At 44.1% G+C, this 22445-nt stretch overlaps 1 protein-coding gene across 1 annotated transcript in view; it reads right to left on the bottom strand.

Moving 5' to 3' along the window:
• LOC310774404 (Na(+)/H(+) exchange regulatory cofactor NHE-RF1-like) overlaps positions 1-22198 on the bottom strand; it is a 47950-nt gene extending 25752 nt beyond the window's left edge. Inside the window, exon 1 of the mRNA XM_083634471.1 lies at positions 21564-22198. Within this exon, the coding sequence (XP_083490597.1) occupies positions 21564-22022 (459 nt within the window). The 5' untranslated portion in view covers positions 22023-22198. The remainder of the gene's footprint in view (positions 1-21563) is intronic.
• Between the last annotated feature and the right edge of the window lie 247 nt (positions 22199-22445).

Raw genomic sequence — 22445 nt, 5'->3', positions numbered from 1 at the left:
TTCTATAACGAACCTTTGAAGTGGTCATTTCTGCCTGGAAAGAGTGAGATTAAATCTTCTCTGAAGAGCAAGTCCAGAAGAATCATCCCATTCATCCTACAGTCTGATACAAGAGCACTTTATTATATTTGTTAACTTGACTTATCTCCAGCCTAATTGTTAATATGACCTCTTTTACATTATAAAGAGCAGGCATCTCTCTGGCAGTCTACGATAGCCTGCAGGCCACTGTGAGAAAAGCTCTGTGCTGTTTGCCGAAGCCGAGAACTGAAACAACATCGAGTGTAAAAAAGAAAAAGAAAAAAGTCAACACGTCTCTACCACTCTATGAGCTCCACACCACAAAGACATAGGAGGAAAGAATCGCCATCTGGCTCAGCAGTGTGTGTGTCTGAGAGAGAGAGGTGTCCTCAGCTCAGCAGTGTGTGTGTCTGAGAGAGAGAGGTGTCCTCAGCAGTGTGTGTGTCTGAGAGAGAGAGGTGTCCTCAGCAGTGTGTGTGTCTGAGAGAGGTGTCCTCAGCAGTGTGTGTGTCTGAGAGAGAGGTGTCCTCAGCGGTGTGTGTGTCTCAGAGAGAGGTGTCCTCAGCAGTGTGTGTGTGTCTCAGAGAGGTGTCCTCAGCAGTGTGTGTATCTGAGAGAGAGGTGTCCTCAGCAGTGTGTGTGTCTGAGAGAGAGGTGTCCTCAGCAGTGTGTGTGTCTGAGAGAGAGGTGTCCTCAGCAGTGTGTGTGTGTCTGAGAGAGGTGTCCTCAGCAGTGTGTGTGTCTCAGAGAGAGGTATCCTCAGCAGTGTGTGTGTCTGAGAGAGAGGTGTCCTCAGCAGTGTGTGTGTCTCAGAGAGAGGTGTCGTCAGCAGTGTGTGTGTCTCAGAGAGAGGTGTCCTCAGCATTTATGTTAATCATGTGTGTTAATCATCGCATGTTCTTTCACTACAATTGACTATTGAATTCTAGTTCCTCATCTTCTCTCTTTATCAGAGACACATCTGTCTCTCAGTTGGTCTACACACAGGAAAACCACAGCTTAGGTGCAACAATAAGCAGCATTGAAGCAGCTTGAGACAGCACAGTGTGGAGCTCGATTATAGAGCACCGCAGGAATGAGTCCGGAAGTGGCATGTTGTATCTTCAGGGGGAAAGTGAATGGGACTTTTATATTATGTTATATTAAAGTGAATGGGACTTTTATGTAGCAATTATAATTCTCTTTCGTCTTTGTTTAACCCATTGATACCTGATGCAGCATTTGTGTGTGTATCCCTGTAAGACCGCGTTAACGCGGTTCGCGGTCTTAAAGGGATACGCACACAAATGAGGGATAAATGAGGCCTGCATCAGGTATCAATGGGTTAAAACAAGGATTTTTGCATCTCTTATCCGCCTGAGACCAGCCTGGAGTCGGGTTACATGAGCTGAGATGGTCTCTAGTTCTCCAAAATTATATTTCCAAATAGGCGTTATTTTGAAAAACCGATTGCATATTGGGGGGCAACTAGTTTCAGTACTAGTTACATTTGACTACTGACTGAAACTATTAAAACGTCATAAAGTGCCATAGACTAATAGACTAGAATAACTAAGCTAGACCGCTGCCTTGGGGATAAAATGGCGTCAATTCATATTTTTCTCCTGCTCGCTGCAATGCAGAAATGCATTCTGGGCATTGTTATCGTACCAGAGGGTCATTTTTGGAGGTAAATTATCGTACAAATACAATAATTAGCGTACGTCTGGCAACACTAATTCTGGGTGTTGTGGAAAGTTTTCTGCTGTACACATTGACTATATATTATTATTATTACAGTAAGTACAGTAGGAGTGACGTCACAGGTGTCATCTGTCCAGATGGCGTTTTTTCTGCCCTGGGGGCATATTTTAATTTTGTTTTTGGGGGGTATTTTCATAAGAATCTTGAGTCCGAACTGTACATTTTTTATTTTATTTTTAAACCTGCGCCCTTTAATAGTGTGATACACCCTGCCACACAGAGGTCAGGGTCAACTGCAGAACAGCAACCCCCAGTTGATAATCCGTGTCTTGCTCAAGAGGATGGACGCTTCCCGATATGTGGGCGAAGAAGGAATTGGAATTAGCTAGGCCAAACTACAATATGCTGGCAGTAGAGATTTGTCTCTTGTAGAGAAAAGTATTTTTCTGGACTCCAAGATGTACAAGCAGAAATAAAATAAAAACTTGCTGGTTCCCTATACTTGATCTTCATTGGAAGAGAATGCAAGAACATGCACAAACATATGTGCATGCATCAGTTTTGCTAGACTTTTCAGCATCCAACTTATCTTTGCTGTCAAGCTAGATGGCAAAATTTGATCAAATTAAACTTTTGTTACCAATATCTGCCTGCAGGTGTGGTAGATGGTACTTTATGCCAATATTGGCATTGGAGTTTCCCATTGTCCTGTTGAAAACAATGAGCATCCGGGTTGCTGTCTACAACACCCTGCAGGCTGACTGTAGTTGAGTTATTATGCTGGTCCAAGAGGCAGCTGGCAGCCATTGTAAACATCCCCTCAGCCTGCTGAATATCAAAGGTTAATGCTTTTACAGCTCATTGTGGCTCAACATGAGATCTTATGCTCTACCCTGGTGTCCCATAATGATCTCAGACTTGTTGGGAGGACCTTGAACTATGGCTGAAACACTCGTTTCTCGACGTCGCGTTAACAACAAAAGTCACTTCCAGGTAGACACTTGCCGATTGATGTGAATTGTGGAGATATCACAAACTTGTTTATTGCTTATTTCTGTTGTCATTTTCAGCCATAACTGTAAAGTTAAAGATATATACCCTAGTTAATCATGGTGGGCCGACCTATCTGACGTTTGGTTGTGCTTATTTTATGTACTGTTGATAAACCAAATCTACCCAATGTGACATGTCACCGCTGGTCGGACCAGCTGCTGGTTTTGGGTGAACTCAAGCTGTCAGTGTTTTTATTTTGTGGCCCAAGAGGTCAATTAGGTGTCTAAATGAACATTAGTGAAAGTGTTGTAAATTAATGAGATATGAAAGCATCAAACATGTGTTTTACACTGATCTCAGACAGTTGTTCCCTGCCTGTTTGCTCCGCTCCATTACATTTTTTTTTATTTTTTTTTAGCATTTATTTATACAGGGGAGCTCTCTTGAGAGCAAGCTCTCATTTGCAAGAGTGCCCTGGGTACAGAAAACATATACAAAGAGGTTACAAGTTTACAAACAATAAGAACAAGTCAAAATATTTCATGTAAAACACGAACACTCCTCGTGTAGGGCGCTCTCTAGGAGCATTCTGAAAGAATTAAGAAGGATCAATCGCTCCAATTTTAAATTGTCCTGGAGCTCATTCCATTTGTTAGGAGCATAAAAAGAAAAAGCAGTCTTTCCCTGCTCAGTCCTCACACGTGGGACAGACAGTCTGACATAAGACCGCGAGCGTGTTTGATAACTTATACTGTTATTTATGAGTGAGTGTAGCGAAGCTTGTGGGCTTGCCTCGGGTGATGCGTGAAGTGGCCTGGGCCTGGCCTGGCTGGGTGTAAGGCAGCCAGTGACCAAGAGTGATCGGTCAGAATCGCAATCAACTTGTAGCGAAGCTTGTGAGCTTGCTGGGGGGCGAAGCTTTGGGGCTTGCCTCGTGAAGTGTGCTGGATCGTGGATGAGGACTCACGAGCTGTGATCGATCAGAATCACGGGGATGGAGATAGGGACCGAGATGTCGGTCCTGGGACGCGGTTGAGATTCCACTGGTGTCCTGGCTGGGTGTAAGGCAGTCGGTCATCAGGGCCTGGCTGTTTGTAAGATAGCCATGACTCAGCTCGTGTCCGGACTCCGGATTTGGTTGTGCTAATGGTTGACATTATTAGGGATAGCAGGGAGTAAGAATACCTGAAGAAGTATGGAAGTAGAAGGAATCTCGCGGATGTGAATAGCGTCACAGAACACTTTGTTTATATCCCCGCGTTTTGGTGTATGACATCACGTCATTGGTGATGTCACAACGTTCGAGGGAGCTATGACATCATCGGTGTTATCTCTGACATCGCCGATGACCTCACAGGTGAACTCTATGCTATGACATCATTGTCATCGTTGATGATGTCATCGTCATTACGTCGTTGGCGCGCCGGTTGGTGGGCATCGACTGCCCCAAGAACAGGCCTGACGGTGGGCCATTATGGACCCTTTTCTACAGTGAGAGTTGAGGACAGATAAAGTGGCAGCTTCCCAATCAAAGCTTTATAAATAAATAAGAGACAATGTTGCTCTCTGCGAACCGTCAGGGAGGGCCAGCCCACATTTTCATACAATACAGTGATGTGTAAGAAAACGGTCACCTGTTATGAAACGCAGAGCATTATGATACACAGCATCAAGCGGCTTCAAGATGGTGGGTGAGGCATGCATATAACATCTCCATAATCAAAAACAGATAGAATTAACGATTGAGCAATAGATTTTCGAGAATAAAAAGAGAAGCAGGATTTGTTCCTGTACAGGAAGCCAATCTTCCTCCTCAATTTCTTGGTAAGGTGTTCAACATGTGAGTGGAAGGAAAGTTTAGTGTCCAGCCAGATACCAAGGTACTTGTATGAGTCCACACATTCAATTTCCTCACCCTGAAGTGTGCGGATACCAAGGTTGTTGTAAGTAGATCTAGAGAACATCATCCACTTGGTTTTATTTGAATTCAGGACTAATTTTAGTTTGAAAAGGGACCGTTGAAAGGCGTCAAAGGCGACCTGCAGACTTGTAGCGGCTTGAGCCGGAGTGGCCCCGAAGCAATATAAAATTGTGTCGTCTGCGTAAAAGTGGACTTTACTAGTAGTAATGTAAAGAGTAAAAATAAAATTGGACCGGAAATGGACCCTTGAGGCACGCCCTTACCGATCAACAGAGGGCTGGATTTGATGTTGCCAGCGACTCAGTCAGGTGGTTCGCCAACTACCTAACCAGGAGAAAACAATCCATTGTCGCTGGCAACATCAAATCCAGCCCTCTGTTGATCGGTAAGGGCGTGCCTCAAGGGTCCATTTCCGGTCCAATTTTATTTACTCTTTACATTAATAAAAAAAAAATCCCTCTGGGCTCAGTAACGTCCACTTTTACGCAGACGACACAATTTGATATTGCTTCAAGACCAATGTCGGATTGTATGTAGGTGTGATCCCAGTGGCACAGGAAGAAAACACATCTAACACATCTACTGTACTGTATATCCATTAGATCTACGTATCTACAGCTAATCTAATGAGAAGGGGCAGGCTACAACCATTAGTGTAGAATCAGCCACATAGCTTCCTCTGAGTGCAGCATGTGTTATGACACTCTTGAACCTTACTGCCCCACAGCACAGCACACGCGGACAATACTTAAACAAAACTCTATTAGGATAGACATGTAACACGTACTTAATACTTCAACAAAACTCTATTAGGATAGGGGAAAACCGTTTCCGTCATGACACGCCGAAAAAGCGGAATCCCTACACCTGTTCTCTTTCAAACTTCCCCCGGCTTCGTGGTTAGGTAAACCCACCAATCTGACAGCCAATGCAGGCAGGCAGGAATGCCCTGGAGGAACTATTATGAACATACAACTGAATTTTAATTTGACATTCAAGAAAAATTTACAAACACCTTTGTGTATGCTGTCAATTATAGTTCTTGGAAAGAAAGAAAATCTGACAAAATCGGAATTGGCAGGTCAGAGTTTTAAAAAGCCAGAAATTGGCCAAGATACCGTAATTGCAATCGGTGCACCTGTAATCACAATAACTTTGGGACATAACAACAGCATTGGTGCACTATGGACTAAAGCTCCAACAGTGACCACTGAGAAAGTATGATCATAAAATCTAATATAAATTAAAAACTTATTTCAAAGTGTTTGTGCTTCAACAACACAAAGACAGAAATCAACAATAGCCAGTCACCTGTGTGTGATGTTCAATTTAGTCACAGTCTGACTCAGTCGTCTAGTGCAGCAGTTCTCAACTGGTGTGTCTGGACCCAAAAGTGGGTCGCGGGGCCGTTTTGAATGTGTGGATGAAAGAAAAAGTTCTTCTACTCCTTAACTCATTCTCTGCCAGGGTCATTTCGGTCTGTGTGCTCCCAGTGCCAGGATTTTGAGCATATTTCCTGATCTTCCAGGACCCACAGAATATTCTGTGCTAGGAATAAAATTACACAACAAATCTCACAATAAAGCAGAGACTCTCTTCTTACCCCTTGTAAAAAACTGAAACTCTCCCATGTTTCCTTGTTTAGTTACAAGCAGTGGAAGTTAGCTTGTTTTCACTAAAAATGCCCTCCTTTGGACAGAAATATGAGAAAAATAGGTTTTTAGTGAAGGACACCATTTCAAGCAGAACTCTCTTTTGAGCCTTTTATTTTTTGCCTCAGTGACACATCAGACATATACAGTATTTGTTTTCCCAAATAAATAAATAAAAAATAAAAAATAAGAGAATGTATTTTACAGTTGCCATGTGGATTTTTAGCTTAGCTTGATAAAAGCATAAACAAATGGAACGAACCCTTATGTGGTCACACTCACACACACTCTCTCTCTCTCTCACACACACACACACACACACACACACACACACACACACACAGGAATAACGAGTGCTGTAACGTTACCTGCTGTCACGTTACCTCTCATAACTAACGTTAGCACAGAAGATCACACAATAGCTACGTTAGTGCTGTAAACTTTGAAATGTTTATGTGACACATGTTTCGCCTTGGTTGCTGGGGACGGGTGTGTGACGCGGTTTGACGCGTTTGACGTATCCATGTGATTCCCCCTCCCTTGAGTGTGAAGGGAGCTCTCCCTTGGCAAGAGGAAACGTGAAGCGAGTCATGCCGGCGGCATAAGTTATAAACAATGCGTGACAATTATACTCGAATGTTGTGTGTGTGATCATTTCATCTCAAACGCGATACAAAAAATAGGCTACTTTTTACCATCGTCATCGCTCTCTCCAAGTGGCACTCATTTCTCCTCCTCCGATTCATCTGTGTCAGACCAGAACGCTGTGAAGGGGAGCCTTCGTCGCCATGGCGCTCCGTCGTGGAGCAATAACAAAAACGCTGGCGTCTTCCTCGCCATCGTCGCCAGCCGAGAACTCTGGATCGGACTCTGTTTCGACCACAGGCTCCACCCATAAATACTAAACTAGCGGGTTCCTTTTATCAGTTTGACTTGAAACAATGTCACAGGCTGGGAAAGTGTCTGATGTAATGTAAACAGCCAAAACATGAAAGTACGTCCGAGTACGTCTTTGGCACAGAACGCCATTGTTAAAAGTACGTCCGGGTACGTCTTTGGCAGAGAATGAGTTAAGGATCTCGGCGTCCGTGCCCAACATGACTGTCTTTCAGAGGCTGTAGCAGGCCCATTATTAAAGCCAGAGTGAATATACTGGTATCTCCTGAAACTAAGAGGGCACCCGGCCATTGGTATATCAAAAATGTCATGCTATCTTGTCAGAAAGGCTAACTTAACACTCCAAAGTTAGGCTACATTTTGGCGAGAGAAAACCTGGCATGGCTATTTTCAAAGGGGTCGCTTGACCAGACCTCTCACCTCAAGATATCTGAAGGCGACTGGCCATATCAAATCTGAAATCTGGGTCGCAACTTAATGACAAAGGAAAAATGTGGTTTGTGAGGGTAGATCAGTTGAGAACCACTGATTTAGTGTGTCTAGCCTAATCAGACCGGCAGATATAGTGGGTCTCTGATTGACTTGTGTGCCTGTCTGATGAACGTGATAACATTTAGCTTTGTGTTTATTGCCCGAGGATGTTATCCGCTTACACAGTCAACAACACAGAGACTACATAGACACATCATCACATGTAGAGGATGTTATCAGCTACACAGTCAACAACACAGAGACTACATAGACACATCATCACATGTAGAGGATGTTATCAGCTACACAGTCAACAACACAGAGACTACATAGACACATCATCACATGTAGAGGATGTTATCAGCTACACAGTCAACAACACAGAGACTACATAGACACATCATCACATGTAGAGGATGTTATCAGCTACACAGTCAACAACACAGAGACTACATAGACACATCATCACATGTAGAGGATGTTATCAGCTTACACAGTCAGTCACAAAACAGAGGTGATCGTCTTTGGCCCCAAAGAACAAAGGCTTAAAATCACTGTACGCCTTGAGTCTCTATCCCTGAAGCCTAAGGATCAAGTCAAAAATCTTGGCGTTATTATTGATTCCGATCTCAACTTTAACTCCCACATTAAGTCAATTAGAAAATCAGCTTTTTATCATCTTAAAAATATAGCAAGAATTAGGGGATACATGTCCAGACAGGATCTAGAAAAACTAATTCACGCCTTCATTTATAGTAGGTTAGACTATTGCAATAGCCTTTTTTCTGGTCTCTCCAAAAAAGAACTTAGGCAACTTCAACTCATTCAGAATGCTGCTGCTAGAGTCGAAGAAGAGACGAAGACTAAGAAAGCTGATCATATCACTCCAGTTCTTAAGTCCTTACACTGGTTGCCAGTGTGTCATAGAATAGATTTTAAAATACTGTTATTAGTCTATAAATCACTTAATGGCCTAGGCCCAAAATACATAGCTGAATTGCTCCCACGCTACGAACCGTCTAGAACTCTTAGGTCAACAGGGTCCAGCTTATTAACTGTCCCTAGGATCAAATCAAATCATGGGAAGGCTGCATTTACCCACTATGCTTCTGCTAGCTGGAACAAATTGTCTGAAGACCTCAGATCTGCCCCAACCTTACTTACTTTTAAAAATAGACTAAAGACTTTTATGTTTACCGTCGCTTTTAACTGCTGACAGCTACTATGCAAACCCAATGAGTCCTCTATAAGTTTTTAGCTCTTTCTGCAACTGCTGCGCCTGTTGCTTAACTCATTGAGTGCCATGGACGAACATGTTCGTCAATTGGTTTAGTAACGTAGAGTGCCAAGGACGAACATGTTCGTCAATTGCGTTTTTTGACGGTGGGACGTGGATCAAAGCATCAGGCATCTCCTGTACAAATATGGGAGCTATTGAAGGTGTATAACCTATTTTACGGACTCATTAGGTGGCGACAGTGCTCTCCAGATTACAGAAAGGTCCCGCAAACTGCAGCAAAAAGCCGTGATCAAAGAGAAGCCGATGCATGCTGCAGCCAGAGCCATATAGATTGCTCTGTCTGCAGCTGACGTCGGGCTGCGAACATCAGTCAATCCACGCACACAACTGAGCTCCTCTGCCTCTGTCTGTCTGCATATAGTTTCTCCACACGATTACCCGCCAGAAAGGCAGCACCCGACGCCGAAGGGCCAAACCTATCCCTGCAGTCCCGTTTGGCATTTCCTTGTCGCGCTGGGAGACGGCCGGGAGCCGCCCGGCGCAAAAACGGAGGCTCCGAAAATAGACTGGGTGCGTGTGGGGAGGAGTTTGCAGCTGAGGCGGGGAGAGGGGGGTGGGGCACGCAGGCTCCACAGAACTACACCACGTCACTACATCAGAAAATATTAGCTAGCGTCAGTGAATGTGCTTGAAATGCTGCATTTCACAAAAGGCTGAATATCTCAGCTTATAATTTGAAAACTGTCTTTTTGCTCAAAACAGCCTATCTTCTCCGGCTCATAACTAAAGAACGGAAAATGGGATCAATAAACCTTTTTTTGCAGATGATAGAAGAGAGTCTCCTCGTTATTTGTGCGTGTTCGGTGTTTACATAGTAATATCACACAATATTCTGTGGGCCTCGAGAAATCACTGAAAATGCTCTGAAACTCTGGCACTGGGAGCTTCCGTTCTCCAAAAGTGGCTGGCACTCAATGAGTTAATGCACTTTTTATACTCTTTTTTAAAGTTTTGTTGTGATGCTTTTAAATGTCCATTTTATAATATTCTCTTCTTTTCTTTTCTTTTCCTGTCAACCATTTGATGTGAAGCACTTTGAATTGCCTCTGTGTATGAAATGTGCTATACAAATAAACTTGACTTGACTTGACTTGACAGTGAACAACACAGAGACTACATAGACACATCATCACATGTAGAGGATGTTATCAGCTACACAGTCAACAACACAGAGACTACATAGACACATCATCACATGTAGTATTATTGTTATCATTGTGTGTCTAGAACAAAAACAAACCCATGGCTGCAGCTGGAGCTCGCATAGGGTCTGACCGGAAGGGGAGGGACTTTGGCTCTATATAGCAACAAGCAGAGCCGTATAATAGAAGAGTTCCGACATCTCCATTCACTCCAATGGACCCGTTTTTTTCCAGGAAGTAGAAAGTGGAACTCTTGAGTAAAAAAAGCAGCACTGTCGAGTTGCAGCAAAATAGACAGTTTGTGTTGTACTCTGAAAGGGTTTTTCATCCGTTGAATCAAATTGTACATTATCAGCTTTAATTTTAGCATGCAAAAGTAGCGCGAGACCCATTCCTGGCTGTTCATGGGCTAATGAGTCTCGCATTTTGGTCCTCCGCTGACGCCACTCTCTTACTAGAGGACACTAGCAACAAGCTAGAGAGGACAGGAAGTGGTTTCCTCATCTAGGCTGAGTGCACTCCACCCGAGAGCTCGTGTGTGTGTGTGTGTGTGTGTGTGTGTGTGTGTGTGTGTGTGTGTGTGTGTGTGTGTGTGTGTCTTTACCCACACACATTCTGCAAAGTTGATGCAAGAGTCTGATGTCACTACCTTCTGTTTTCTGGGCTCGGCCTAAAGCCTGCACTGAAGTGTTCTGGCAGGCTGACATTTGAATCATTTAGATTGAGATGATGCTGTTATCAGGGTGACTTGTTATCCAGGGTGACTTGCGGTGAGTGCAGCAGTAGTAAAGCAGCAGTAGTAAAGTAGCAGTAGTAAAGTAGCAGTAGTAAAGCCCTCACTTCCTAGATAACCATACGAACAAAGAATGAACAGTAAGAAGATCAAGGGTCAGAGTCCAGACAATATTCATGTGACCACCTTGTGATGATGGAACAGGGGTCATGTGACCACCTTGTGATGATGTAACAGGGAGGGGCTACGAAAAGAAATAGAACACGAACACGAGAAAAAGGGTATTTTCTTTAGATTTTGATGAGAGTGCATTAGTGCAAACTAGGAAGAGAGGATATATGATTCAACGGGGTGTCAAGTACGGGCTGATGCATGTACAGATAGATATGAAATGTTAATAGTATGATTACCTTTGCCAACATTATCTCGATAATCTCCTTAATAACAGTGCTACACGCTTCAATTACAAAACAAGGTAAAAATAGATATATAAAATATAAAAATATATAGACGGTTTTCACCAGAGCGCAACCCCACACACCTTTTTCTTAGCATTCGGCAAACTGCAGAAATATTCACTCGACATCGTTACTTTTGTTTTCGCCGCTCAGCTGTATAGACGGTTTTCATGGAATGGTCAGTCCTGCACTTGAATGTTTTTTTTCCTTTTATGTCCATAGCAAACACTGCAACAGGAAGTGAGCGGGGGTTCAATTTAGAATGTTTTGTTGTCAAGTTAAAACCGTCTATAGCTGACGCACGGTGTTGCCAACTCTTTTCCAAGGAAAGTAGTCACCCTGCTCGCACCCCCTATCCTCCCTCTGCTTGCACTCAATACTGAGTGACATCATAGTTGTCATAGCCAGCTTTTGTCCTATATCACTGGACGTCCACGGCAGACTACGCGTGCGCGAGACCTCTAGGCCCACCCACCCACTTAGCCATCACAAGTGTCTGATGACATCACTGAGTCCCACCCACTTAGCCATCACAAGTGTCTGATGACATCACTGAGTCCCACCCACTAAAGCTGTGTTCACACCGAGATATTTATTTTTCGCTCTGTCGCTTGATTCAACCCTTTGGAATCGCTCTGTCGCTCTGTTTAAATCGCTCATCAACAGGCACACGAATTGACGGACATGTGGGGGCTATAACGTTATGCAATGTCATGATGTTTGTCCACTACGAGCCACCGTAGATGTTTACAAGCTAAGCCTATCAGCGTGCTCCTAACGCGAGCTCCATACCGGTAGTACAGATGTCACTTCATGTCAGCTGTCAGCCTGTCAATGTGGTTTGTTGCCACACAATAAACCAGCGGTTTGCTCCAAGCCAGTGTGATCCTTGACTCACTCTCACACGGCAGCCAATCAGCGTTGAACAGCGAGCGACTGATGCCAGCGTAATTTCGCTCGAGTTGAGATATTTCATCTCGAGCGACGAGCGTATTTTCTCCCTATCGTTCTGTCTCTGTCGCTCGGACGCCCAGCGATTTTTCTCCCGGACGAATATACGCTCAATCGCTCGTTTGCATTGACTTTGTATGTAAACTCGATGCCAGCGAAAAACTTGAATAGGTCGGTGTGAACGCAGCTTTAGCCATCACAAGTGTCTGATGACGTCACATCAGATCTCTAGGCCCTTAAAGACAAAACCCTGCATATAACATTAAAGCATTCGCTAACCGGTTTTTAGAGAGAGAGACCCCCGGGGGGGGGGGGGGCTTCAAAGACATTTCCATAATTACTTGCACCAAAATGGCAATTAGAAGTCTTTTTAGACAGCTTACCTTCTCGGTCTGGTCTTAAGCTGAAGGCAGAGAAATGACTGTGGGAGTGATGGCTAAAACCCTCCTGGCATCTACTGTAAACAGGGGCACTCTAAGCATGACACAAGGGCACCACTCTATAAGCATGCCACAAGGGCACTCTAAGCATGACACAAGGGCACCACTCTATAAGTATGCCACAAGGGCACTCTAAGCATGACACAAGGGCAGTCTAAGCATGACACAAGGGCACTCTAAGCATGACACAAGGGCACCACTCTATAAGTATGCCACAAGGGCACTCTAAGCATGACACAAGGGCACTCTAAGCATGACACAAGGGCACTCTAAGCATGACACAAGGGCACTCTAAGCATGACACAAGGGCACCACTCTATAAGCATGACACAAGGGCACTCTAAGCATGACACAAGGGCACCACTCTATAAGCATGACACAAGGGCACTCTAAGCATGCCACAAGGGCACTCTAAGCATGACACAAGGGCACTCTAAGCATGACACAAGGGCACCACTCTATAAGCATGACACAAGGGCACTCTAAGCATGACACTAGGGCACCACTCTATAAGCATGACACAAGGGCACCACTCTATAAGCATGACACAAGGGCACCACTCTATAAGCATGACACAAGGGCACCACTCTATAAGCATGACACAAGGGCACCACTCTATAAGCATGACACAAGGGCACTCTAAGCATGACACAAGGGCACTCTAAGCATGACACAAGGGCACTCTAAGCATGACACAAGGGCACTCTAAGCATGCCACAAGGGCACTCTAAACATGACACAAGGGCACTCTAAGCATGACACAAGGGCACTCTAAGCATGCCAACAATGCAGCGAAGATGGCACTAGAGTGAGAGCTCTCGTTCTCACTCGTAAAACCCGGGTTGTAGCACAACCCTAACGATTGCTGCATGTGCTTTGTTCAGTGCATATCAATGAATGGACTTCAATGATGAATAAGAGGTATGGGAAGCTGGACTACTGACGGACGCTGTGGGAGTGTATGGATTTTGAGTAGGCCTACACAGTATGTCATGGAAAAAAACAGCATTTTATTGAGTTTGTTTTGGATGGCAGCCCTTATAAAGATCTCCATAGAAACTAGTTGGCACGGGCAAAGGCCACCAAGATCAAGTCCACTGAATAATAGTAATGGCATTGAGAGCACTTTAGAAGAAACTTCTAAATGTACTGTAGCGTGTTACTTAAGTACCGACTGTCTCTAATCTATAAACGCAGTACTTTAGGTAAAGGTGTTTTGTCGACTGAATCGCAAGTGAACCTGAGCAAAAGTGGTGCAGCTGTATTGAGTAACACCAAAGTAATCTTTGATTTATAGCTTGCATCCATCGCCTACCCCCCATCCAATAAAGTGCCAGATCAATTGTTCTTTTCCAGCACTATGTGAGCCTGAGCCTGGCTGATAAGAGAAGCTCTTATCAGCCAGGCTCACATAAAGAGATGTTGTGAAACCAAGAGAATGAACCCTTGGAATGATGAGAGCTGCCTCAAGGCCTTGGTGACTCCGTGACTCTGAGGTCGAAAGTTCTCCTGGAAATGGGAGGCAGTGGACGCAAGGAGGGCACAGGGTGAAACGTGTCCATGTATAACGAGTGAATGTCTTCTGTAACAGCACTGTCCATGTATAACGAGTGAATGTCTTCTGTAACTGCACTGTCCATGTATAACGAGTGAATGTCTTCTGTAACTGCACTGTCCATGTATAACGAGTGAATGTCTTCTGTAACTGCACTGTCCCTGTATAACGAGTGAATGTCTTCTGTAACTGCACTGTCCATGTATAACGAGTGAATGTCTTCTGTAACAGCACTGTCCCTGTATAACGAGTGAATGTCTTCTGTAACAGCACTGTCCATGGGAGGTTTCAAGTTACGGTGACAACGATCACTTTCTCTGCCATGCAAACAGCAGCAGTGCAATCACTTTACATATATATTTTCCAACTTGGCTGATTGCGATACCATGTGTGCATTTTTCCCCACCTAATTTCAGAGAGCATCAAGTCTCTCCTGTAGTGGAATTGACACATTATTATGCCTACGCTTATCGTGATGGCCCACTGGCTATAGTTGTCAACTATTGTATTGATACAGTATCGATAAGTATCAATACTAAAACTTTGAAACGGATAAAATACTCATTTGCAACATCGATAGTATCGATAACTATCAATACTAAACATTTGAAATAGATACAATACTCATTTACAAGAGTATGATACCAGCAGTACTTTCTTTTAATGAAAAAAAAATCAATCAAACTACTGTTTTTTTCGGTCCATATCATTGGTGGGTATCTGTTGCTTCAACAAGCTAAAAGTGTTCTGATAGGCTAATGACTAGAGCAGGGGTAATCTGCTGTGATATTGTGGTATCGAAAATGGTATCGAGTATCAATATTTTCCTGGGTATCGGTATGGAAGTAGAAATTCTAGTATCATTACATCTCTACCACTGCCAGAGGCAAACATAAATACAATGCTTTTCAAAATGTACACATGTACTGGACAAAATAAGACAACTACTTCAGTTATGTAAAACATGCCATATTTGGGCAGAATGATTATTAAAGTGTAATTTCACCGGCGTAGGGCTGGGCGATATGGTTGAAATCAATATGAAAATAATCATAAGGATTTTTCTCGATATGAATATAAATTCTATCACAATATGGTTCACGTCACGTTAAATAATCAAATTAATGTTCATCTCTTTGAACCGAATGGTAAAGTTAGGGGTGATTCAAACAAAACAGAACTATTAATATGAAATGTCCGACCATACTTAAATTTCATGGGTTTTTAAGCTAAATGTGCTTGTCATCATCAATTTAGACAGCAGAAATACCCAGCCCAATATCGGCCTGTCATATCGGCAGAAATATCTGTATCAGGCCGATGCTGATATTTCATTTTAAAGCCTCGATGATGTGCAGATATCATTGTGCATCCTTAGTCGTGGACCTAAATTACATCTAATCTCAGCGCTTTTAACATCTAACCTCAGCTGTTTTTGTGTTCAAATAAGTGTTAAATGGCTCTATATTCTGACAGCAATCACTGAAATAGAGTGTTTGGTCAGTAACTTGAAACCCCGACCCCCCGCTGTCCTCTATCTCTCTCCTGTAGTCCTGCATGCAGGGCGGACGTATCTCCACAACCGTAAGTCGTAGAGACTCACGGTTGGGGGTGTTGGATTCAGGGTGAAAAGATACATACCGGTAGTCCTTTATAGGTCCTTTAGAGGTCCTTTAAAGATACATAGTCCTTTAGAGGCATCGCGATCCGACCTTCCGTTTCCCAGAAAATTTCAACTTTTCTCTGATTGGATCAAAATTGCCGGCGACCTCACACACACACACACACACACACACACACACACACACACACACACACACACACACACACACACACCGTATGGACAGTGTGTGTTAAGAGGGGGTGCAGGTATTTCAGGGTGGGTGTGGCCTCCTTGTTGAGGGCGGGGAGAGAGGCCTCTCTCCGTTCCCCCCATGCAAACACTGCTTCTTTCTGCTGCTGGGGGTCGCTATGGTGACCAACAGACGGCCCTCTGGGTGGTGAAGGGACCGAGTCGCTGCTGGCCAGGATGTTATAATATGATGACATGCTTTCATCTACAGGGGAAAGCAACATCTTTGGAATAAGAAGTCCTTCTGAAGAATGTGACTATGACCATTTTGGTTAATTTAGTGTGGGGAAAAGTTCAGTGGCCTTCCTTTCAAATACTTTGGGTGAGATGCACGCATTATTCGCCCTTTGGGGACTTTGCCCGGGAAGCTGAAGCCAGTCAAATTAAAGAGAGGTGCGTGAAAGGAGCTATTATTTGAAGGGTAATCACAGTTGAGCCCAGTTGGGCTAGTTTCACGTCATCATCAGCCAGCCCATTCAAGTGTAGCCCTGTGGGAGGCTAGTATCGGAGGCCAGTATCAGGACATGAGCCCAGCTCTGCCAAGTCTCCCATCAGGGAGGAATGTAGCTGGAGGTTGGCAGCATCCTAGCCAGCCAGCCAGGACTTCTCACTCACTGGAGGTCAGAGCAGTAGATTCAGTCTGAATATAAGGCTAGGCCAGAGCAGTAGATCTCAGTCTGAATATCAGGCTAGGCCAGAGCAGTAGATTCAGTCTGAATATAAGGCTAGGCCAGAGCAGTAGATTCAGTCTGAATATAAGGCTAGGCCAGAGCAGTAGATTCAGTCTGAATATCAGGCTAGGCCAGAGCAGTAGATTCAGTCTGAATATCAGGCTAGGCCAGAGCAGTAGTTTCAGTCTGAATATCAGGCTAGGCCAGAGCAGTAGATCTCAGTCTGAATACCAAGCTAGGCCAGAGCAGTAGATCTCAGTCTGAATATCAGGCTAGGCCAGAGCAGTAGATTCAGTCTGAATATAAGGCTAGGCCAGAGCAGTAGATTCAGTCTGAATATCAGGCTAGGCCAGAGCAGTAGATTCAGTCTGAATATCAGGCTAGGCCAGAGCAGTAGATTCAGTCTGAATATCAGGCTAGGCCAGAGCAGTAGATTCAGTCTGAATATCAGGCTAGGCCAGAGCAGTAGATCTCAGTCTGAATATCAGGCTAGGCCAGACAGTAGATTCAGTCTGAATATAAGGCTAGGCCAGAGCAGTAGATTCAGTCTGAATATCAGGCTAGGCCAGAGCAGTAGATTCAGTCTGAATATCAGGCTAGGCCAGAGCAGTAGATTCAGTCTGAATATCAGGCTAGGCCAGAGCAGTAGATTCAGTCTGAATATCAGGCTAGGCCAGAGCAGTAGATCTCAGTCTGAATACCAGGCTAGGCCAGAGCAGTAGATCTCAGTCTGAATATCAGGCTAGGCCAGAGCAGTAGATTCAGTCTGAATATAAGGCTAGACCAGAGCAGTAGATTCAGTCTGAATATCAGGATAGGCCAGACAGTAGATTCAGTCTGAATATAAGGCTAGGCCAGAGCAGTAGATTCAGTCTGAATATCAGGATAGGCCAGACAGTAGATTCAGTCTGAATATAATGCTAGGCCAGAGCAGTAGATTCAGTCTGAATATCAGGCTAGGCCAGAGCAGCAGTGAAGAGAAAAGAGTCAACAAGTCAAGAGAGACAGAGGCTTGGGCATAGGGCTGGGCGATAATGGGCCAAAAAAAATCATATCTCAATATTTTCAGGCTGAATGGCGATACACAATATATTTTCTACAAAGTGGGCTAAATGTTCAGTTGTCCTGTAACTTGGTGCTTTCACAAAATCTTTACACAGTGAGATTTTTGATAAATAATCATCAGTAATGTGGATATAACGACTAAGTGGGTAAAGGCAAATAATAGAACAGCTAAAATAGTCTGGTACGTTCAGAAAATGACATTACTGTAATGCAGCCTTTAAAAGGAAAATACAACATTAATACCATATCACCACCATATCCCCATATTACGATATATCCAAAATCCAAGACAATACCTAGTCTCATATCACCATAACGATTATCGATATATTGCCCAGCACCATTTCAACTAGCAACACATGGCCAAATGCCCAGCTGAGCTACACATACAGTGGGTATAAGCAAACTACAGTTTTAAAGTACTTTCCCAAATTGAAACTACTATCTACTTGCCAAACCACATCACAGTAAATGATCACAATCTGTGTCTGGAATCTTGTTACATGGAGGTACAATTGAACTGACACTGAGGAAAGTGTACAGTAGGTGTGTTTGATTTAGGGACTAGGGTAGGCCAATCCTCAGTCACCTGTCAGTCACATCACATCTATGGTCAGGTGATAGAAAAGCATTGACCAACCTGTCAGTCACATCTATGGTCAGATGAGAGAAAAGCATTGACCAACCTGTCAGTCACATCTATGGTCAGGTGAGAGAAAAGCATTGACCAACCTGTCAGTCACATCTATGGTCAGGTGAGAGACGAGCATTGACCAAACTGTCAGTCACATCTATGGTCAGGTGAGAGAAAAGCATTGACCAAACTGTCAGTCACATCTATGGTCAGGTGAGAGAAAAGCATTGACCAACCTGTCAGTCACATCTATGGTCAGGTGATAGAAAAGCATTGACCAACCTGTCAGTCACATCTATGGTCAGGTGAGAGACAAGCATTGACCAACCTGTCAGTCACATCTATGGTCAGGTGAGAGAAGAGCATTGACCAACCTGTCAGTCACATCTATGGTCAGATGAGAGAAGAGCATTGACCAACCTGTCAGTCACATCTATGGTCAGGTGAGAGAAGAGCATTGACCAACCTGTCAGTCACATCTATGGTCAGGTGAGAGAAGAGCATTGACCAACCTGTCAGTCACATCTATGGTCAGGTGAGAGAAGAGCATTGACCAACCTGTCAGTCACATCTATGGTCAGGTGAGAGAAGAGCATTGACCAACCTGTCAGTCACATCTATGGTCAGGTGAGAGAAAAGCATTGACCAACCTGTCAGTCACATCTATGGTCAGATGAGAGAAGAGCATTGACCAACCTGTCAGTCACATCTATGGTCAGGTGAGAGAAAAGCATTGACCAACATGTGAGTCACATCTATGGTCAGGTGAGAGAAAAGCATTGACCAACATGTGAGTCACATCTATGGTCAGGTGAGAGAAAAGCATTGACCAACCTGTCAGTCACATCTATGGTCAGGTGAGAGAAGAGCATTGACCAACCTGTCAGTCACATCTATGGTCAGGTGAGAGAAGAGCATTGACCAACCTGTCAGTCACATCTATGGTCAGGTGAGAGAAGAGCATTGACCAACCTGTCAGTCACATATATGGTCAGATGAGAGACAAGCATTGACCAACCTGTCAGTCACATCTATGGTCAGATGAGAGAAGAGCATTGACCAACCTGTCAGTCACATCTATGGTCAGATGAGAGAAGAGCATTGAGAAAAGGCACTGAGCGGGAAATCGACTGGTGGATCTGCTTCAGCTGTGTGAGAGGGAGGAGGGGGGCATGAGAAAAGCAGATTTCTCTAACTAATATTAATATATATATATATAATATATATCATATTAATACAGCCATATTATAAGCAAGGAATAAAAACAACTTCCAGTTCTAAGAGCCTCACACAGCAAAGCACCTTCCAGAATAAAGCTATTTTCCACTGCTGTTGCACAACATAAATCAGACTTTGCACTTTGCACAGTTACATCGCCTGGAAAAACCTTGGTGTGTCTTGTGACCCCTGCACACCCACGCTACAATAACCTGATAAAGATGATTTCATAAGCAGCAGCAAGAGGAGAGCCACGTATTTTAAAGGAGGAGACGGGAAAACAGCTGTTTTAACCAAGGAAAGAAATTGTCTGGAAAAAAGTTTTCGATTTCGAGGAGGGGGAAGGCCCTTCGCAGGAGCATCCAAAATGTTCCTGATGCCTGAGGAGCTGGATGCATATTTGGTGGGTGAACATGAACGGCAGATAGAGTGATGCACCTTCGTCCAAACACCTGGGACCTGAAACAAACACTGTTTCTTCAAAAAGACACTTAGGAGAGCTATTCTGTATCAACTCATATAATCACTACAAATCCTAACCGATAATGAAGATGTTCTGTCTCGTTGACATGCATCAAAGCAGTGAAGATTCTAGTCCGACAAGCCAAACCTGAGCAGGAACTTAAGAGGGGGGGGGGACAGCGAGTCTGACAGCCATTTATATCACAAAGACTCTGTTGAACAGGAATGGGTAGAGGCACTTCACTATGCCGTGTCACCACTCAGTCCTAGCTTATAGCTTTCCATTGGCTCTGCCACCAAAAGTGGCTGCTTAATAGGGGATCTTTTTCCACATAACCTTTGCAGCTCACAGGCACAGATGGCTACAGATTAGATGGGAAAATATAAGCCGGACGCACTGCTGTTTTGGCTCAGACATCTCTCCATGTCCAGTCTGACTCCTGCATGCGCGCATGTGTGTGTGTGTGTGTGTGTGTGTGTGTGTGTGTGTGTGTTAGTGTTGTCACGGTTTTCGGTACTTCGGTACTTAGTCGGCACTACATTGTTTTCAGTACTTCGGTACCTGTTTTTGCATGGTACAGAGGGTATCTGTTTTTTTTTTTCAATAAACAATACTTGAGGGCTACATGCCACTGGTGTTGCACTGTCTGCACTCACTGCCATACAGAGTTGAATGTAAGAAGTAAGCAGAAGCACATTGTTTTGTTTTAAAGTTGAAGGCTACATGGCATTTGTTCATTGGAAATGGTTGCATACTTTAATAAAGGAGAATAATATTTTGAAGAAATATCAGTGTTTTCTTTACCGTGGTACCGAAACTACCGAGTACCGTGGAAATGCACTAGTACTGTACCGACTACTGAATTATTGGTACCGTGACATCACTACTATGTTATGAATTCATTCTTGATTAATTAGCTTTTCATGTGAAATGTGGAAAACCCCAAGAAATCGGATTTGTGTGATTTCTTTGCATAAATTATAGGTGTACTGGTATAATGTGGGATGTGATCTAAAATAGAAAAGTATTTTTTTCATTTCAGCTCGACTTTAATGTTTTGGTTGTAGCTGTGTTTGCCCTGCCTTTAAGACACAAAAAAGGCCCAATGGTTATCTCGTATTTTCTAGAAGTGGGCTAAATGTTCAGTTGTCAGTCAAAGCCAGATGTCATGTCACAAGCTCTTTTATTAAAAAATGCACGTATCAAAATAAAATGCAAAGGGTTTCCTTCCATGACTATTGGTACTTTCACAAAAATATTTACACAATTCAATGTTTGAGCCTAAATAAACATCAGCAATAGCTAATGTGGATATAAGTGGGTCAAAGGCAAATAGAACAGCTAACAGTTTGGTAAGTTCAGAAAATTACATCACTTTACTCACGACGACGTCACATAGTGGGAGTTTGAAGTGACTTTAAACATGACTGAGTTGTAGTTTACCTTGGAGCTGACACTCAGCCTCTCCATGGGGACCTCTCCATTCTCTCCCGGGGCAGGGCTCGCCTCCCTCGGCGTACCGTTGCTCTGTGCGTCAACCACGCGGTCCTCCTCGAAGTCTTCCCCGGGCAGAGGGATGCCCTCCGTGGCGTACTCTCTCTGGCACGGCAGGTTGTATTTCTTCAGCAGCTCCGCCGTCTCGTCGTCCACCACTACGAGCTCCAGAGCCCCGGACGTGGCTCGTATCCGGGCCACCACCTGCTGGTGACTCTCGCCCTCCACGCTCTCCCCGTTGACGAAAGCCAGCCGGTCCCCGGCGCGCAGCCCCGCGGACTCTGCGGGAGAGTCGGGCTCCACGAGCCGGATGAACTGCCCGGCTTTGCCCTTTTCCCCGTGCAGGTGGAAGCCGTAGCCGTTGGTGCCCTTATCCAGGAGACACAGTCTGGGTCGGAGGTTTGACATGTTGGTTGCGGCGCTGTTTTAGCAGACTATTTCCACTGTCCAAACTGTGTCAAAACTTCCAAATAGTCGAGACAACAACCATGCAGAAACAGTGACAGCTGTCTTGTTACTGGGAGAAAGCCTCCACTTCCGCAGAACTGACTCGACTCTCTCCGCTGCGAAAGTTGCGTTATGGTTTTTACTCGTACCGCCCGGTTCACAGATCCTCCCCGAAACTATGTTGCAATCTTCTGTTTTTCACACTCACACAGTCACAGCTCTAATCGTTCAAAAGCATAAGCACCACTGTCAAGTTAGCCAGAATGAGAAGAACACAACATTTCCGGTGGGGTTTTCACAATAAAACTAAACATTTTTCAAGGATTCACATTCTTGTCCCATGCTGCTCCTCTGATGATTATTTGGATTCTGTCAGCTCGGCTT

This window comes from Poromitra crassiceps (assembly GCF_964638095.1).
Source record: "Poromitra crassiceps genome assembly, chromosome: 4".
Classification (NCBI taxonomy): Eukaryota; Metazoa; Chordata; class Actinopteri; order Beryciformes; family Melamphaidae; genus Poromitra; species Poromitra crassiceps.
This window is presented reverse-complemented; position numbering and strand designations above follow the sequence as displayed.